General features: G+C 42.4%; 1 protein-coding gene across 7 annotated transcripts in view; it reads left to right on the forward strand.

Moving 5' to 3' along the window:
* Positions 1-17,853, forward strand: part of LOC120456353 — a 37,436-nt gene extending 19,583 nt beyond the window's left edge. For 2 of the 7 annotated variants that reach the window (XM_039643139.2, XM_039643140.2), the window contains exons 2-4: positions 9,940-10,223; positions 11,496-12,885; positions 14,542-17,853. In XM_039643139.2, coding sequence (XP_039499073.1) covers positions 9,940-10,223; positions 11,496-12,885; positions 14,542-16,379 — 3,512 coding nt within the window. In that variant the 3' untranslated portion in view covers positions 16,380-17,853. Of the gene's footprint in view, positions 1-9,939; positions 10,224-10,466; positions 10,538-11,495; positions 12,886-13,775; positions 14,076-14,541 lie in introns of those variants that run through there. The other 5 variants (XR_005616826.2, XR_005616827.2, XR_005616828.1 and 2 more) reach the window with 5 other exon arrangements.
* Positions 17,854-19,013: the final 1,160 nt, after the last annotated feature.

The following is a 19,013-nucleotide window of genomic DNA, read 5'->3' on the forward strand; positions in this document are numbered from 1 at the left end:
CAGACAGACGAGAACCGTAACTGAAACTGGGAAATGAAAAACCGAACTGCGTTTGAAAGTGTTGGCATTAGGGTGCATCGGTGTACGTGCTAGCCAAATAATAACAAGGCATTATAGCCATGATTTGCTCCGTAACTGAAGTTGGATTATAGATCAATTAAGGCCTAAGATTCATTTCAACAGGCATCCTAATACTATGACATGACCCACTTGAGGTACCCTGCTTTGTGGGTCATGTTCTATTACTGGTGAGTTAGGATCTGCGTCGAAACTTGAAAACGTTTTGTAAGCGTTCACGTTGCCACGTTTCCGGGTATCTCCGCCCAGTTTGCCGGATTCCCCCCTACCACATTTTGTCCGTATGTCCGTGTGTCCGTGTGTCCGTATGTCCGTATGTCCGTGTGTCCGTATGTCCGTATGTTGTGTGTTTCTCGCAGAGTTCTGCGGAGTTTGTCACTCGCATGGCGACGGAACTCGCCGAACAAATGGACCCACAGTCCGTGTATCTGTATCTCGTTTATGATTGCATTATGGCGAAAAACAGCTTACACAGCCCACATGTACTGGAGTCCAACTAGCCCACCCTGCCATCGGCAGAGGAACAAAACAGGAACATCAACAGCTACAGCTGCGTAAATTTGCATAATTCCACAATAAGCTGCAAGCCGGCAAGGGATAGCATTTTCGGGGGAAGCTTTGTCTGAGTGAAAAGTTTAGAGACCAAACTGTTTCGCCAGACTAGAAAGTTTCATCGGCTTGTAAATGATGTTTTCCTGCAGCAACGACGGTGGCTAGGTAAGGGAATCTCGATGTGTGGGCTTTATCAGTTCGTATCACTCTCATCAACCATCCACGACTAACCACCCAACTACCCATCCAGCTATCCAGTAAGCATTCTCAGATTTTGATAGCTGGAGCGCAATCCATCAACAGTTTGGACAGTTTGTGGCCAGAGTCGGTCACAACGAGTGACGCTTAGGAGTGATAAGTGCGGATTTCGGCCAGGCCACAGCAACTATGCTAATTAATTACATTAGTTGCACGAAACTATTTTGAGCCTTCAACTCCCTTTAAACGGAACTAAAAATGTCCAGTAAAGTTTGTAGAATATTTTCTATTTTGTATGGCTCTGTTTTTTTGACTTAAAATGTTGAATGGCAATTTGCTGTAGCAACATCAGTGTTTGGATATTCGAGGTGGATAACAAAAATCTTCGTGGCTTTGGCAAAAACATGTCGATTACGCCGCCTTTGGCAAAAACTAATAGAAAAACACTTGTCGCAGGACATGTGTTTCAAGTTGTTCACAATGGTTGGTCAAAGTGTTTCTGCCAAGAAAGTCACTTGGCCAAGGCAGCAAAAAAAAGTGGTAATCTTGGTATTAAAGTTGCAAGCCGGATGAACGTGAACTGAAACACATTTACTGTGCAGATATACAAGTGTCAAATACTGTGAGAAAAATGGTAAAATATTAGAAAAATACAGAAACACCAACCCTCCACTGCTAATAGTCGTAATTGGAAATCACGACAATATCGTTCACAAACATGACTTTTGGTCTTTTAATTGGCTTGATATTGTCAGAAACTCTCAATTTTTTCAGTAGAATGTTGGCTTTGCAAAAATTGGGAAGCTTTTATTTCGGTATGACGTCAGTTAACTACCAAAACCAAAGCATTCTTGAGTCAATGCCAATTAAATCGATGACAGCATTACAATGGAATTGTGTGTGCTAGCCATGGCCAACGTTTTTGCTTAACCAAATTCATTGGTTTTGGCCCTCAGAGTCGAAAGTTCTTGCAGGCAAAGAAAATACACTTGGCCAATGAAATTATTCCCTAAATTTAAGTTACCTAACGAAGCGCAAAAGTCAAATAAATAAGTTAAGCAAATTGTACAGAAAAATACTTTTATGTACTTATTATATACATTTTATATAAAAAGAAAAGTAATAAAATGTAATGGTTAGATGTAGATTTAAAATTCATACCGGAAAAGATGCTAAATTAAGTTGGAAAAATATTTACCTATTGCAACTATTCCTGTATTAAAACCACGACTTTCCTAGGACCACCTCTAGTGTTTACAATGCCATGCAGTATTTTAGAACCCTGTTCATATTTTGCTCAGTGCATTTGTCTCTTAACCCAGCGCCAATGCTCCTCGGTCGTTGTTTGCATTTGTTCCCTGGGCGCCGGTGTGTTGGATTTTATGAGCTGCAGAGTCCAGGAGTTCAGCATGCGAGGCGAGGAGGAGTGTGTTGGCCAGGAGGAGGGCCAGGAGCAGGGCCAGGAGCACGAGCCTCGACCGGAGTTCAATTAATTGCTCGTCTCGGCCACGCAGCTGCCATGTAAAGGCCTTGTAAACAGGCCGCTTGGCCCGTTGTGTGTGTGTGAGTGTGTCTATGTGTGTGTGTCTGTGTGTTTGTGTTTGTGTTTATGTTTGTCCATGTCTGCGTTTGTTTCGTTGTCTGTGTTGCTCTGCGGCGCAGTGGCCATGTTGTTTGCTCGGCGTCTTGGTCAAAGGACCACCCGCCGCCAATCCCTCCTCCAAACGCTATACTCTCCCTGATTTTCTTGCAGCTGTGGAAGGTGCGTGGTTTTGTGTGCCAAAACGCTTAACACTCCCCTGAGCACGGGACTCCAAAAAGTTGACGAGCAGTCAGGAGAATAGGTGGGCGGACAAGGGGGCGGACAGGGGGGCGGACAGGGGGCGGACAGGGGGGCGGAACCAGGTGGGCGGCGCCAAGTTGAATTGCTCAGTGAAGCGGCGTAAAACCGTAATCGGCTTAATGGACATATCACATGGCCACTTGCCATGCAACTGCAGCCATGAGCTCATGAACTAGCCGCAACTTGGCAAATATAGTTTATTGTATAAGAAGGATTCTATAGATAGCTTTTAAATATTCTTAAAAAGTTTTTTGAAAGTTTAAATGATGTGAATTTGAAAACCCCTAATGTTTAAACTCCAGATCTGTAACTAAACTAAATTAATCAACTACATAGTTATTATTTCTACTAAACCCTAAAATCTTTCATTTTTACATATCACACATGCCTTTTGCTGTACAGAGTATCTCTAATACACTTTAGTTGTTTTCTCTGCTGACATCGCCCAATTGAGCATGTGGCTTTCTGATTAACTTAGGCTATAATTTATTTAATTATAAGCCAAAGGCATAGGGAATTTTATCACCTGTTGGCAGCCAAAAATTCGTGTGTGTGGGCGAAAGGTTTTTCCAAATTTGCTTATTGGCCGTAAGGAAAATGGGAAGAAGTAAGGCCGGGAAAATTTGTTGTTGAGCTCAAATGAAGTGAAATGAGAGAAATCGGCTTAGGCTAAGTCACCACACATTGCTCTTCCACCATTTTCCCACACCGATTTCCTTCTGTCCATCAGTGCGACAAATTACTTTCAATGGCATTAGCCGCCTTCACAGCCCCTTGGAAAAGCGCCTCCTGTTTTCCGTACTTTGGCATAAAAACAAATCGAAGGCATAAAAAACACCATGAAACAACAGGTTGATCTGCATGCACAAACAATATATACGAGTACTTTCTTGTTGGCAAACGAAGACGGTTTTATAGATTTCTGACAAAAGGACATAAAACCTACATTTTGGCGCCCACTTTTTATTATACCCGTTACTCGTAGAGTAAAAGGGTATACTAGATTCGTTGAAAAGTATGTAACAGGCAGAAGGAAGCGTTTCCGACCATATAAAGTATATATATTTTTGATCAGGATCAATAGCCGAGTCGATCTGGCCATGTCCGTCTGTCCGTCCGTCTGTCCGTCTGTCCGTCTGTCCGTCTGTCCGTCTGTCCGTCTGTCCGTCCGTATGAACGTCGAGATCTCAGGAACTACAAAAGCTAGAAAGTTGAGATTAAGCATACAGACTCCAGAGACATAGAAGCAGCGCAAGTTTGTCGATTCATGTTGCCACGCCCACTCTAACGCTCACAAACCGCCCAAAACTGCCACGCCCACACTTTTGAAAAATGTTTTGAAATTTTTTCATTTTTGTATTAGTCTTGTAAATTTCTATCGATTTGCCAAAAAACTTTTTGCCACGCCCACTCTAACGCCCTCAAACCGCCCAAAGCTGCTACGCCCACACTTTTGAAAAATGTTTTGATATTTTTTCATTTTTATATTGGTCTTGTAAATTTCTACTGATTTGTCAAAAAACTTTCTGCCACGCCCACTATAACGCCTACAAACCGCCAAAAATTGTGTTTAAGACTCTCCTTCTCCCTTCCACTAGCTGAGTAACGGGTATCAGATAGTCGGGGAACTCGACTATAGCGTTCTCTCTTGTTTTTATACTCGTTACTCGTGGGGTAAAAGGGTATACTACATTCGTTGAAAAGTAGTAAAGTATGTAACATGCCATATAAAGTATATATATTCCTGGATCAGGATAAATAGCCGAGCTATGTCTAGAAATCTAGAAAGATTGAGCATGCAAACTCCAGAGACATAGACGCAGTTTGAAATTTCTACCGATACGCCAAAAAATTATAGCATTCTCTCCTGTTTTATTTTATTTATCTATTTTGCAGAGATTTATTCATTCTCTATTAATACAAACTATTCCAACCAAAATATATATCTGCATTCTTTTAGATAGAATTTTTTAATTTAATGTAAAACGTATGCGTAGTTGGCTTGAAGTTTGTATTTTGGCTTAGTTTGTTTGTTTTTTTAAAAATTTTGTTGACTCTCATTGTGGTAGCGCATTTCAAAATGTGTAAGTTGTTTACCCATAAAAAGTTTTTAATTTGGGTCACCACTAATAAATTAAATAAATGTAATTTGTATTTATAAGTACAAAAATTTAAAAATTTCTGGAAGGAAGTGCCAAAATATATAAAAAGCCGCGGAGAGAGACAATAAGTGGACTGAAAATGGCTTTGTCGGTTTATTAAGCATATTTCGTAGGAATTTTTAATGCGAAAATGCGACTTTTCTTTTTTGCTTCCCCCCTTACCCATCATTTAGCCTCAAGCTTTTCACGGAAAAAGGGAAAAAGTTGACATTTTCGAGGCTTTCCTCTGCCCAAATTTTATACACTTTTTTAGGTTTTTCGCCCCACACACATACACAAGTTTATTTGCATTTTCCCTTTTTATTTTCACTCCCTATTTTTATCGCATTTTGAAACAATTTTTTGTTGTTGGCCCTTTTGCGAATATGTTGCAATTTCGGCATCATAAAAATGCAAATGGGTCGACGTGTGTCTGTATGTACGAGTAAAGGCGAGTATGGGCGAGTGTGTGCAAGCTTAAGCTAAAAGCCAAAGAATTATAAGGCCGATTTAAATGGGAAGCTTTGGAAATGTTCCACTCACTACTGCCCCAAGTACACACTTTCAAGTCTGAAACATAAGACTGGCTTGTGGATTGATTAATCTGCGGGCGTGCCTATTTGGATTTAAATTGTATGCTTCTCTCTTAGAAAATAACTTATTTATAAATTAGCAGTTTCACTATTTCAATGAAACTGATCGACAACGGTTTTGAGTTAATAAATAACTCAATTTTGCCTCATTGTTATCCACAACATGCATTGCAACATATTACGCATACGCCCTGTTGCAACAAATTGTATACAGCGACAACAAATGAAACTCGAAACTATAACAGCTTCCTCGGACGTCAGTGCAAGTTGTCATTTATAATTAATTTTGTGGCCTTCTCCATTCAAACTTCTGCTGCCATTTGCACGAGCCCCGGATTGCGAAACTACTGAGCACATTACGCATACGTAACGTTGTACGGCCACCCAGCTCTTGCCGCAGAATACGTTTTGTTTGTTATTTTATTGACAAAACATCAAGAGCAAGGCGAATGTCAATGACACATATTACACATATGTACGCCACTTAATTGCTGGCTGGAAAATATGGTACACTGAAATGCCAGCGAAAGCAGATGGTGAAAGGACCAACCAATTCCAAGGGAAATCCACTGGAGTTTTTCAAGGTCGCCTGGGAGCCAGCGACAAGCAAGGGTCAGATGTCAAGCGAACGAGATTATTGTTGGCGGCTAACTTTTGCAATTCGCCCCCAGGAACAACAATTTGAACAATTTTTGGTATTCCATTCAAATCGAAAGCAGGGTGTTTTTCTACTGTGGGTGGTGGTAGGTCAACAACAACAACAACAACAATAAGAGTGGAGACAAGCAAAACAATGGGTTTGTCCCGCATATTGTTACGGTTGCGGACATTTTAATTAGACTTTAGTGGCTTTTGTGGTCGCCATTGTTGTCTTGCTGCCAACTATGCACTAAATAAATTTAAATGCCAAACACACTCAGAGTCACACACACGCGCGCACATACACACCCATTCAAGAGGCACAAGGATACTCCAGCTCATACTCCACTTGGCACACACACACACACACGCACACACACACACACGCACACAATCTCACACGCACACACATTGCGCATAGGATCCAAGCTCCGCTCACCACCACAATAAATTTACTCTTTATATGGTAAACAGATTTTATTAAAGTTAATGGCAAAATAATATCGCAGCGCTCATGAAAGCGTACGCAAAGTCGTTTAAGCGCGGCAAAATGGCTCACCTTTTATGAATAGTATATTCGTATATTCAGGATTTTTATTTTGTTATAACAAATATTATATATCACAATAAATAACAAAAGAGAGATTATTTTGGACCAAAACAGAAGGCCATATTCTCACTTTTAAGCAAACATGATTATAATTAATACAATAGTGCGGAATATTATATTTCAGCTTTAACCCAAAATTCCTCCACTCGTTATTTATGTAAGCCAAAAAGGTATAATAGTATATTAAAGCAGGTGGTTATGTATGTGAAGCCATTATGGTTGGGATTATTCAACCATTTCCAATCTGAGGGTACCAGCAAAAATTCCATGCAAAACTTTATCTAATCTGCCGTCGCTTATTTTATTTTCCCATTCAGAAGCGAATTTTCCAGTTCATTTTTTTGGCCTTGTTGTTAAGTTCTGTTTAAGCATTTCCTAAACCCTTTTATTTTTAATAAACCCATTTTTGTGGCTTGTGCAAAATACCGTTGCTTCGTTTCGACTGCCCGAAAGTAGGCAATATTTTACGCTTTTAAGGAAAATAGAAAGAAAAAAAGAAGACGGGCAACAAATTGCTCAGTTGAATGGACAAATAGATCGTTGGATAATTATGCAAAAAGTTGTGAGCGAAAGGCGAGAGGTGCAAAGGAGGAGCATTGCAAAAATCAACAGGCCATAATGGGTTAATTAAGGCAGTGATGGGTGGCAAACTGAAAACTGAGAGGGGGCCTGGAAAAGTGCCGCTGTGCTGCACTGTGCATGAAACTGAATCATCTGTCCGCTCGCTCGTCTATTAATTAGCCTAAAGTGGATAGAGGAAATGTCCGGAAAAGTAGGGACTTGGGGAGGGGGAAAAATGGAAAACGCCAGAACGGCAGCACAGGGTTAGGCAAAATAGGAAAACAGGACTGTGGGCCTGCTGAAATATGCAACATGCTCATTACAAGCATAATAATTAAACTCCGGAGTGCCACAAAATTCAGATATGCACTGGCGCAGTGTTGCTGGCAGAAAGATGGTGGTTCCGTGGCTAGGGGGTGAGGGGGTGCGGGGTCAGGGGTCAGTTTGTTTACGCGATTTTGTATGACATTCATACACGTACATGCATTCGCATCTACATGTGTGCGTGAGTGTTTGCCATGGATTTGCGTTGTTTGCCTCGGATGCTATGAAGAAAAACAACAAGCAAAGTCTGCATAGAATGTGCCCCACTCAACACCACCCACCCCCCCTTTCTCCTGGTTTGGTATCTCCCTTTCAGCACCACCCCCCAGCCCCCCCTCGATGTGTGTCCCCCCTTTGGGCCTGCGTGCAAATTAATGCGACATTTATTCATTATGCCATGAAACAGTCGTGGAAGTGGAGAGCGAAGCAAAGGGCGCACTGGTTTGCTGGTCAGGGGGGTGAAAGGATAACTAGGGAGGGGTGAGAGGGTGGTTGTGAGAGGGGGGTGGAAGTTGGGGGGTCGTATGTAGGTGCTGGTGGTCTGGAAGGACAGATGGAGCGGCCAACCACTCGACGGCCTGGCTGCGAAGGCGATGGCGATGGCGATGAGCAGGCACTGTGGGCTTACAAGTAGCAAACCCATCTCCCTTTACTTGTTTAATTCAAACTTAAGTTAGTTATATTAAACTGTCTCAGGAAAGGCAAACAGTATTCGCTTGCTTTTCTTAAACATTTGATGAAAGGCATTGGTAATTCTAGGTGCCTTCATTTCGAGCCACTGTGCAATGACGATAACCTCAATGCGGCGCCCCACTTGAGAGCCTCTGCCTACCAACTCCGTGTTCCGTAGTCCGTAGCCCGTAGTCCGTATCCCGTAGTTGGTATTCCGTAGTCCCCAGTGGTAGTTCCCATTCCGCCAATCTTCACGCCCCATCTCGCTCTGCTGTCTGTGCCATCTCCCTCGCACTCCCCATCCACATCCACAACGTGTCGCCGCAGAGCGTCGAGGGACATAAAAAGCATTTGCGTGATTTTATTTCGCATTTTCCCTTTTTTCATTTTATTTTTTTTACGTTTTTTCCTTTTTTTTTTGTTCACTCACTTTGGCTCAACTTTGCTTATACCGCCGGCGCTTCTTTCACTGGTTTCCCATTTCACCATTTTCCCCACTTTCCCATTTTCCCATTGCCGGGAAGTAGGCTCGTCTCCGGAGATTGGCCGAGTGTGTTTTCCACCGGGCTTGTGTTAATTTAATCACAGTGAAAAGAATTTAATTAGTCGCACAGCCTAGCGACAACAACAACAGCAACAAGAACGCACAATAATGACAATAAAAATAAGGGGCGTGCTGAATAAAATTTCCATAATTTCGAGAGGCCTAGAAATGGTCACCATCTGGCCTGGTCAAATTATAAACTTGACTGAAATCCGCCGCCAGGTGTGGACAATGGCCAAAAAAAAAAATAGAAGTATATAATGAAAAGAAAAAAGAAGGAAAAAAAAGAAAATGAAGTCAGGAAATGAAGAGGAAACATTTCATGCTGCGATGCAGTTCATAATACACTGCAAAAAAACACGTTAAAAGCTAGCAGATTTAAAGAACTCCGAAATGCGACATAAGCACTTTAGCTAACTTAGATTTACCACAAATCACACTGCAACAAATCTTTCAGTTTAGAACCTCAAACTAGTATTGGCAAATATTTTTGACTGTGCTTGCACCAAAAGAAAGGACATTTTACTGGCAATTTGCGCTGTCTTTTATCGCTCGTTTGGCGCCAACACACACACACGCACACACACTCACTACATAATGCCATTTTTATTTTAATCCTGCATGTGTGTCCTTAACCCCTGCCACCCCTCACCCGCCCAAATTCCTTTCTTGAGTTTCCCCAAATGCCAATTCAGTCAATGACAGAGCATAAAAGATCCTCCGCACGAGTGGGGCACCATCAAAAAGAAAGAAAAAGAGAAACGTAGGAAAAAAAAACGAAAAAAATAAGAATTCTTGTCTATTCAACTATGAGTGAAAACCTATTTTGCCCAGGTCATGCATGCGGATGTACACAGAGATATATCTACATATATCTACATATATATATTCGCTGGAAGGGCGACCCAAAGTGGAAGTCAATTCAAGCAGCTTACTTTTATTTAAGCAAAAGGCAAAGGAACACACATATAAATACATATATGGTATACATATATATTTCTTTTTTTTTTTTAAATGTACTTGAAATGCCTGATGGCTGCTGACCTTTTCTATGTTATTTTATTGTGGGGACAGTGGCGCCTTTTCTGGCCCGGCTTATCCCACCTGAATGACGTACAGCCGTGGGGCAGGGGCACCATTCTCTGCACTCACTCATCTAACCGCCTGCCGCATTCTCCTTGCAGATTTCAATTTGCAAGAAGAGGCCTCCATTCCGGAGGACATATTTGACCAGCACGACGGCGACATTGGGGATGAGGACATCGAGTCGTCCCACATTCAATATGCTCCATCTGCTCCCGCTGCTCCCGCTGCTCCATCTGCTGCATCATCTGCCAATGCCGAGGAGGTGGACATCGGCAGCGCCAACGAGAATGAGCATGGGGATGATGATGATGATGATGTGGGGCTGTTGCAGGAGGAGGAGGAGGAGGAGGAGGACGACGATGCATCCGAGGCAGCTGATATCGTGAGTACACACATGACAATGCACTTGAAAAAATATGCACTGTCACAATTATTAAGTTTTTTATGGCTCCTAAAATCAGTACGAGTATGGAAAAACATCTAGGATAAGACTACGAAAGTTGCATTAGATTTATGTTCAGTAAGCACCTATTTCAAGCTGAAATATATGCAATTTATAACTTCCACTGGGTGTAAAGTTGAATGTAGTCACCCCCTTTTTTTATGACATTTTTTTTAGAGCACATAGCCAAACATAAATACACACAGATGCTTTATAGAGTGGCCGAGCCTACAGTCAAGTCCAATCCGAATGAGGTCAGTTCCATTGAGCCAAAGTGGTGATGGTGATGGTGACGTTGGTGGGGGGGTGTCATTCAGAAGGGGGTGCTCTATAAGGAGTGTCCATTGAAATGTCGCACAATGCGAGAGCGGCCAAGTCAAATTACTTTTTCAGCTGAAGAAGGTGAGGCTAAAGCCGCAAACTTTGCTTGCGGAATGGATGGATGGATGGCCCCCAGCTTAGCCCGATACTCGGAATCGTGCATTGAAATTCACTTGAGCAAAAAATCAGACCAAAGTCGAGCAGACCAAGAGTCAGCAGGGCACTTGAGAGCATTTTCGAAACCAAAATATGGCCAGAAAAAAAAGGCTGGAAAAAGCTTTGATTTACAGCTTAAATTCGGGAATTACTTCTCAATTTTTAACGAATATAACAAATATTAGAAGCACTGACTCTATGGAAATGTCAATGTAAAATGTAAAACCCAGTCTAAGAATAACATTTTATTTAATGAAGACTGACAACAAGGACCTTTGTGCCACAACGTAGGCCGCTGGAAATGGTAAAACATGGTTTGGCACTTTAAAATGCAGTCAGTATTGCATTTACCTATTCTCCGAATGTCAGTGCCTCGAAAAATGCCGTTCTCCACTCCTTTTGTCAACAATTTGCAGGCACTTGAGTGTTGAGTGTTGCATGCACCGTTTGGGAGCCAAAATGAAACTTTTATTTTATTGTCTAGCTGCACGTGTGCACCTTAGCAGTTCCCGATTGAGTTTTCCACACAAAAATCCTTGAGAAAGAAGAGATTTCTTTGATATTTTTGTTGGTTGTAAGCTCCTTTACTTTATTTGTGCACTGAAAACTTATTACACTTAAAATATGAACTGCTTTTCTTTCCAAGTTTTATACACCAATTGTTTGCTGCAAAGCTGATTTTATGCAATATACATTTAACCGATTTTTCGCCCTGTGCATTGCAACTACTTGCAGATACTTGAATCTCAAAGGCCCACTACAAGGAATTTCAGTGTTTACCTGGACGCTAAGAAATACCAAAATAACAACGATAAGAAGCGTTCCAAGGAGCAAAAGAAGAACAATATAAGCCACCACAGCAACTACAAATTGAAAAACAATAAAGAGAACAATCACCATCGGCTAGCCAAGGAAGCTGTCGCCGGAAAATCGGAAATGGAAACGCTCCTTGGTGGCGGAACCAAGTTCACTGCCGGCGACGAGAAGCCACAGCAGCAGGAGGATCAGGAGGAGCAAGTGGAGCCAGTGGAGCAAGTGGAGCCGGAGGAAGACGCGAACTTTGGCAGGCAAAGTTTTGCGTATACAAAATTGAAGTCAAGTCAACAGGACAAGAAGCGGGGCGATGAAGGCGACGATGGCGACGAGGTGGATTTACTGGAGGGAGAATATCCGCCGTCCCAGCTGTTTGATGCTATTGAAATATTAAATGAACGAAAATTTAATAAACCATCTGCCCCAGCAACGGACAATGGACGACTCCAGCTGCAGAGAAAGGAGAAAGAGCAGCAGAAGTCCAGACAGGTGGACGAGGCCATTGGCGATATCGAGGACAATTTGGATAATGATGAAATATTGCCCACCAGCAACGGTGAGAACGAAGACGATGGCGACAACGACGACGACGACGACGAAGACGAAAACGAGGACATTAAGTCGGCCATTGACAATGATGAATTGGCCAAAAAGTACCCAGTAGTCACATCAACAACCACCAAGGTCCCAACCACTTTGTTGGCTACATCGAAAACCACCAGCAGCAGTAGCAGCAGCACCACCACCACAAGGGCAACATCCACAACAGCAACAGCAACAGCACCAACGACAACAACGACACCACCAAGAGCTCCAACACCAACAATTGGCCGCAAGTTGAAGAGGAATTTCTTTGGTGTAGCGCAGCCAGAGAGCAGATACTATGGCAGCTATGATATCGGCAGGATTCGTGCCCAGACCCAGGAAAAGGATGCCACCGAGGAGGAGAAGGACGAGGATGTGGGCGAGTTGCACTATTACGATACCAGCAGCGGTGGCAACTCCAGAAAGTTGGTCAGTTTTGAACCCGAAAAGTCCGAGGAGAATTACTTAAGCAGCTACTTTCCCGGCAAATCGAATGCAACCGAGAAGAAGCAGCAACAGCAGCAGCAGCAACATGTTGTTGCACGGAACATGCAACATGCAACACGTTACGTGGATGACGACTACGCCGAACAACAACCGCCGGCGGAAAAGTCCAAGTTGGAAAATCCCTGGGAGAAGTCGAACGAAAACCGAAAGGATGCGGAGCAACTGGAGGATGGCAAATTGGAATCTGATTTGGAATCTGCATTGCAGCAATATCACGAGGGTAAGTCGTTTGCACATAAAACTGTGAAATAAGCAACTAAAAATAAAAATAGAGGCGAAATTGAAATGAATGCGACATTGAAAGGCACAGTGTGCAGTGAATAAGTTAAATGTGTTATCATAACAAAATAGGAAGTCATTATATATTTAAAATCGATAAAATCCCACAAACAGTGCAGTTATGCTCCTTCTAAAATATAGACATTTCCGAAAGGCTTTAAACAACTAAAAGTTGCACTGTGCGGCATTCCATTGCCCTTTGATGGGCGAGCTAAGCAAAATGCCGTGCTCAGTGGAAAATTCCGGAGCCACAGAACCATTCAAATTCGACCCACTGTACCGCATTCCATACCGAGTTCGGTTTCGCTTGGCAGTTTTCGGTGTTCGGTTTTCGGTTTTCGGACCCCATTTTGGGATCCCATCAAAGTCAGCAATGCGGGGATGTGTGTTTGTGTCTGCCGTAAATTGAAAATATGTAAAGGAAATCCCCAAAGCATTCTGCACTCTACATTCTGCAGACGAAGACCCTCAGACAGAGATATACCATATATGCACATACGACGATAAGTCACACTGTTGCCAGCACACAATCACTTTAATTCCAATGCAAATGTACCGAACTTAAAGAGCCAACGAGCGAAAAATCAAAAAATTATATTGATTGTCCTAATAAGTTTAGTTAAAGTTTAGCCAAAGCCATAAGGTATGCAAATTTTCTTTCAATTTTTGCGCAGCAAGGAAATCAAAGAAGAGAAAGTTTAGCTTCCCCTAGGGGAGGAAATGCTCACACCTCCCGCATCCCTCTGCACACATTTCCTGGCATTAAACAATAAAGCTTACAAAATAACAAATATCCTATATATATACGTATGTATAGTATATATTCCATAGCAGAAGCAACGGAAGCCACGAAATCTGTCCAGAGGATTGGCCAAGAAATGAAGTTCTGCGGAGGCGGCGATGGCAGACGTGCCTTGACTAGAAGAAGGAAATGCTCAAATGCTCAAATGCTCAAATGCTGAAATGCTGAAATGCCCGGGTTGATTCGAGAGTTCCAGCATAAATTCATTGGCTATTTCTTGGGAGTGCTCAGGCCTCCCTCGCTGGCACAAATCAAGTTGAAATGAATTTGTGTGTGGTTCCTTGAGGGGAGAGAGATTGCTGAAGCGGCGGTCCTGGGGATTTTGTGTGGTTTGTAAGGATTTCAGGACCAAACAGTGAGCTGGGTCAAACGAGAAAGAAGGGCGAGATTATCAGCAAAAACCTAGAAAACCTAGAATACCCTGGAACACAATAGTTATAGCCAAAGTGCAGCTATGGGTCACCTTTTTGCCACTCTAACAGAAAGTTAATATCAAAGTTATTAATATTCAATCTAAACCTAGAGGTGTTTCAAGCTGAATTTAAAGGTCAAATTATGCACTTTCAACGTGCAGTTTTAGATCACCTTTTTTTTGTTAAATGCTTGTTAAAATCCTTGTGTATTCCATACTACCCCATCTTGCCTATTTGCAGGGTATTGGATACAAGCAGCTCTTGTTGTCCGTTGGCCTAATAGAAATCTATTACTTCCGAGCCCTAAAAAGCGTGCCGAGACTAACAAAGACTTTTTCTTATTTATTTTTCTCTTTCTTTTTTTCATTTTTTTGCATTACAGCCACCACGGCCACGCCCACTGTCACCGCCGGCCCCTCGTCGGCATTTGAACGCTTCAAGGCGCTGCGAAGGAGTCGCCAGCGCACTGGACACAAGAGTCACAAGAAGCGGTACAAGGACTATCTGAAGCGGCAGCAAGCGAAGGTGGAAGCGACACCTCCACCAGAGCCCGCTCCAGCGGCCACCATCTCCACGAGGCACCTGCAAAAGTTGCAGAAGGAGCGTGAAAGATCCACACACTCGGCGCCGATCTTCGCTCTCGGTTTGCGACCACAGCGCAACTTGGTGGCCACCGGGAAGCCCTTCTACGAGGGTCAGGTCAACTACTACGACAATCAACAGCAGCCGGATGTGGATCTGAAGCACCACACGGAAATGGAGCGTTTGATAGCCCATGACAATGGCAACTGGTATCGGCGTATTAGTCCGGTTTTGCGCAATGGTGTTAAAAGTGATCCGCCGGTGAAGGAGCACCACCATCATCACCATCACAGTGGCCAACATTTGGGCAACCACCACCACCACCACAGCCACCATCATGGCTACACTCACAATGGGCCGCACAACCATCGCAGTCATCACAGTCCCAGCCACCAGAAGTTGAGTCACCTGAAATCGCGTCCACGTAATCCCTATCAGCGCAAGGTGCCGTTGGGAATTGGTGCACCCAGTCCACCGCCACCGCCCACACCACCGCTGCCACCACCGAAACCACAACTTGGACATCAAATAACCGAGCTGGAACATCTGGAGCGTTACTATGCCAAGTGGCCGCATCTAGCCAGGGTGCAGTTCCAGGTCTACGATGAGCACTATCGCGAAACGCATCCCGAACTCTATAGCGACTATGAGGATGACTACGAGAGTGCCGCCGAGCTGGAGGAGGCGCAGCAGGAGCGTGGTGAGGAGGCCAATCTGCCGCCCTATATCAAGAAGTATAATCGTCGGAACAAGCAGTTACTCAATCTCCTGGAGGGCACACTGCCCACGCCCACTCTCAGTCCCGGCAATCCGCTGGGCAGCACCGAAACGGTGCGTCTGGATGATGAGTACCTGAAGGAGAAGCGGCGACGTTACCACCAGCACCAGCGTTTCGAGGATTTGTTTGCCCAGCAAAAGAGCAGGTATAGCACCACACAATCGACGCCCAAGGATGCGGTTACCGTGGCCAAAGAGGAGCAGCCATCGAAGGAGAACCCAGTGAGCACATCGACAACATCATCGCCCAACAATCAGTTGCCCGAGGAAGATGCACTCGTTGTCTCGGGCGAGGAAACCGATCCGGCACCCGAATCTCTGGACTTTTGGCAGCGCGAAATGGCGAGTAAGGCGGGTGGCAAGACAGCGGCAACAACCACGCCGAAACCAGCTCTCTTCAAGCTCCCATCTTATCCAGCCATCGCGGGCAGCTTTCTGGGCACACCGCGCAGTCGCAGCCGGAGTGCCCAGTTCGTGGCGAATGTGGCTGGCCGGGGTCAGAGTTGTTGGCCCCGCTTGGAGACGGGTAATTCCACGGAGAAGCCCGCTGGCGGCGGAACCACCGAAGGCGGCGGAGTCGGAACAGCCGGCAGAGGGGCAGGTGGAGGAGGTGGAGGAGGTGGAGCAGGAGGAGGAAGAGGAGATCCATCGCCGCTGAACTCCTTCGTTTACCATCGCGTGGTAGACGACATGGGCGTGGGCGTGGGCGGAGCAAGTGCACCCGCCATTTCCGGCTTCGTCGGCAGCAGTAGAGGCAAACAGTCGCGTCTGCCATTCGTGGCCATCACGGATCGACGGCTGGAGAAATCGCTGGCGGAGCGACACAAAGACTTTGAGCAGAATCACTTTCCGATGCCTTAAGCCGCGAATTTGTGCAGCAATGGACGAGCTGGAAAAGCTGAAGATTGAGACGAATGGTAAAGGAAAAATTAACAATGAGTTGTTAGCATTGCATGGAAAGGGAAAAATATCGAAACAATTAATACAAAAAACTAAGAGCTTTTAAATAAATAATATCAGTATCGCAACTAGTTCTTTTTAAATAGTTTCGCTTAAATTGAGAATTCTGTAAATTGAAAATAAAAATTGAGTTGAAAACTTCCGACTGATATTATAAAAATAAGATTTTTGTTTCATTTAAACCAGACACGAGTAAAATCCCTTTCAAATTACAGTTTTTGCGCCACAATTAATTCATGCCAGCCAGATTTAAAGGGTTTCTTTGTTCCCCCAAATATGAAATGCGATTAAAAAATGTATATTCCCCTTTCCACACATGTTATCAACTCGAAATCTAAACATAATTCTAGTACTATATTATAGTCGCCGCTTTCGGATGTATTATTTTTGGTGTTTTATGTTTTACACGGGAAAGGCCGAATCGAATCAAAGGATATATAGAGATAATTGTCGAAAACGATTTTTTTGTGTGGTGAATATATAAAAAACATTAAGCGATAAACGTTAGAAAAAGAAAATAAATAAAGTAAAACAAACCAAAAAAAAAGAATTGTAAAACTAAAGTTAAGCGAAACCCCTTTTTTTTGTGTATAAATAGCGAAAACACTTGTAGACAAACACGTATACATACATAAACAAGGTAACACACAAACACACACACACAGACACTCAAAGAGCTGTTAGAAGTTAAAAAGTGATAACCGACAAAAATATAATCATTTCCTCCTTAGTTTCGATTGGATTTAATTCAGTTCTAGAAAGCATTGCTTTTGGGTGTAAAGTAGCTGAAAATTAGATGAAATTGTTAGCAAAGAGCCTCTTCAACAGTGCTGTCATGAGCCAAGATGAAAGGATTGGGCAATTCAGAAAGAAAAGAACGAATTATTGAACATTTGTTACGGGTTATCATAAGTTATTTATAAACGTGTCCAAAAGTATGCAATAAAAGTTGACAGTTTAAGACAATTTAAGTTATTTTATTGCATACTTTCGCACACCTTCATAAGAAAATACGAAGTCCAGGCCATTTTTGTGAAAACAGAACATGAATTTATAATTCCTTTATAAGAAGAATAAATCTAGTGGGAAAAAGGCCAGAATGGCAGCACTGCTCTCCACACACAAACACACTTAAAGCTTTCCTATCGCCCTTGCACGCGGAATCCATCGAAATAGGTTTCAAAATTAAGCGAAAGAGATGACAGCAAGATAAAGAAAAATTCAATTTGAGCAAAAAACAATGACAATGTTGCACCAAACTACAAATAGTTGAAGAAGCAAAATGTATAACTACATATCAAGGTAAAAAAAAGACAATTATAGATGTTAAACTATTATTTTCGAACTCAAAAAGAAACTAATAATATCCGTAATAATGATATAAGTTTATAAACATCTTTACAATAATTAGTTTATTTCAAAAGATACTTACAATTTTGTTCTATTTAAAAATATGAAATATTGAAAATATATGAAATTGATTTTCCCTAAACATTTTTGCAAAAATATTTTCTATTACTTCTAAGTTGTTAGGTTTATTAACAGTCAAAAGCGAAGAGAGAAAAAAAGAAATAAAAGTGCAAAACTCTGAAAGATTTTGCGCAAAAAGAAGTCGAAAAGTTAAGGAATTAGAAGTACTTTGTGCAGAGAAATTAAAGAAAGCAGCTAACAAAAATGCATTTCCACAGCTTTAGCCGAATTACGAGCTCACACACACGCACACTGACACAAAGTATGTGAGCGGAAATGAAAATTTCATAAGCAAGGCGGATGAAGGAGCGGGCAAAAGAAAGTCGTGGAGAAAGAGCGAAAGAGCGGAAGAGAGAGCAATGCGGTGTAATTAACATATCAAATGCGTAACGCGAAGAGGGAAAAAAAAGAAAATGGAAAAGCGCCAAGCAATTAAAACTAAGCGCAGTGGCAAAATTATTCTTAAACTGGATTCATAAAAGTGATTTCGAGCGATAAGAATTATCTTTCTGGCTCAACTTAAAACGTTCAACTTTAAACCATTTGGGTTTAAGGGCAAGCGAAACACCGATTTCGATTTTCCGATTTTCCGGATTCGCAGAATCGTACGCTGTTTGTTTGTTGTTGTACAATTTAATTGGAATTTGAGTTGATATACAAAATAAAACAAAAAAAAAGCCGGGAAAATGGGAGGCAGAGCGTAAAAACCTTCAAAGGTATCAGCTTATCAAATAAAAAAAAACCAAAAAAAAAAAAAGAAAGACACAACACAGAGAACACACCCACATATACACATGTATACACATCTCATTATGTGGTAACATTTTAATGGAATGAAATTCAATAAAGCAACAATTTATTATTTACGCATAAACACGGACTCGCATTTTGTTCTTGAAAGGGGAAATTCGCAGGCTGCTTTTTAAATGCAAATAAAATATTCAGCAATTAACGCACTTTTAAAGAGGTTCTTCACTTGGAACTTGAGTTTTTCCAGAATAAAAACAAGTGGTTGTAGTGCCTAAACGCAGCCTTTTGAACTATGGTATTTATAAAAAATAATCA

The sequence above is a fragment of the Drosophila santomea genome, chromosome X (assembly GCF_016746245.2).
Source record: "Drosophila santomea strain STO CAGO 1482 chromosome X, Prin_Dsan_1.1, whole genome shotgun sequence".
NCBI classification, from domain to species: Eukaryota; Metazoa; Arthropoda; class Insecta; order Diptera; family Drosophilidae; genus Drosophila; species Drosophila santomea.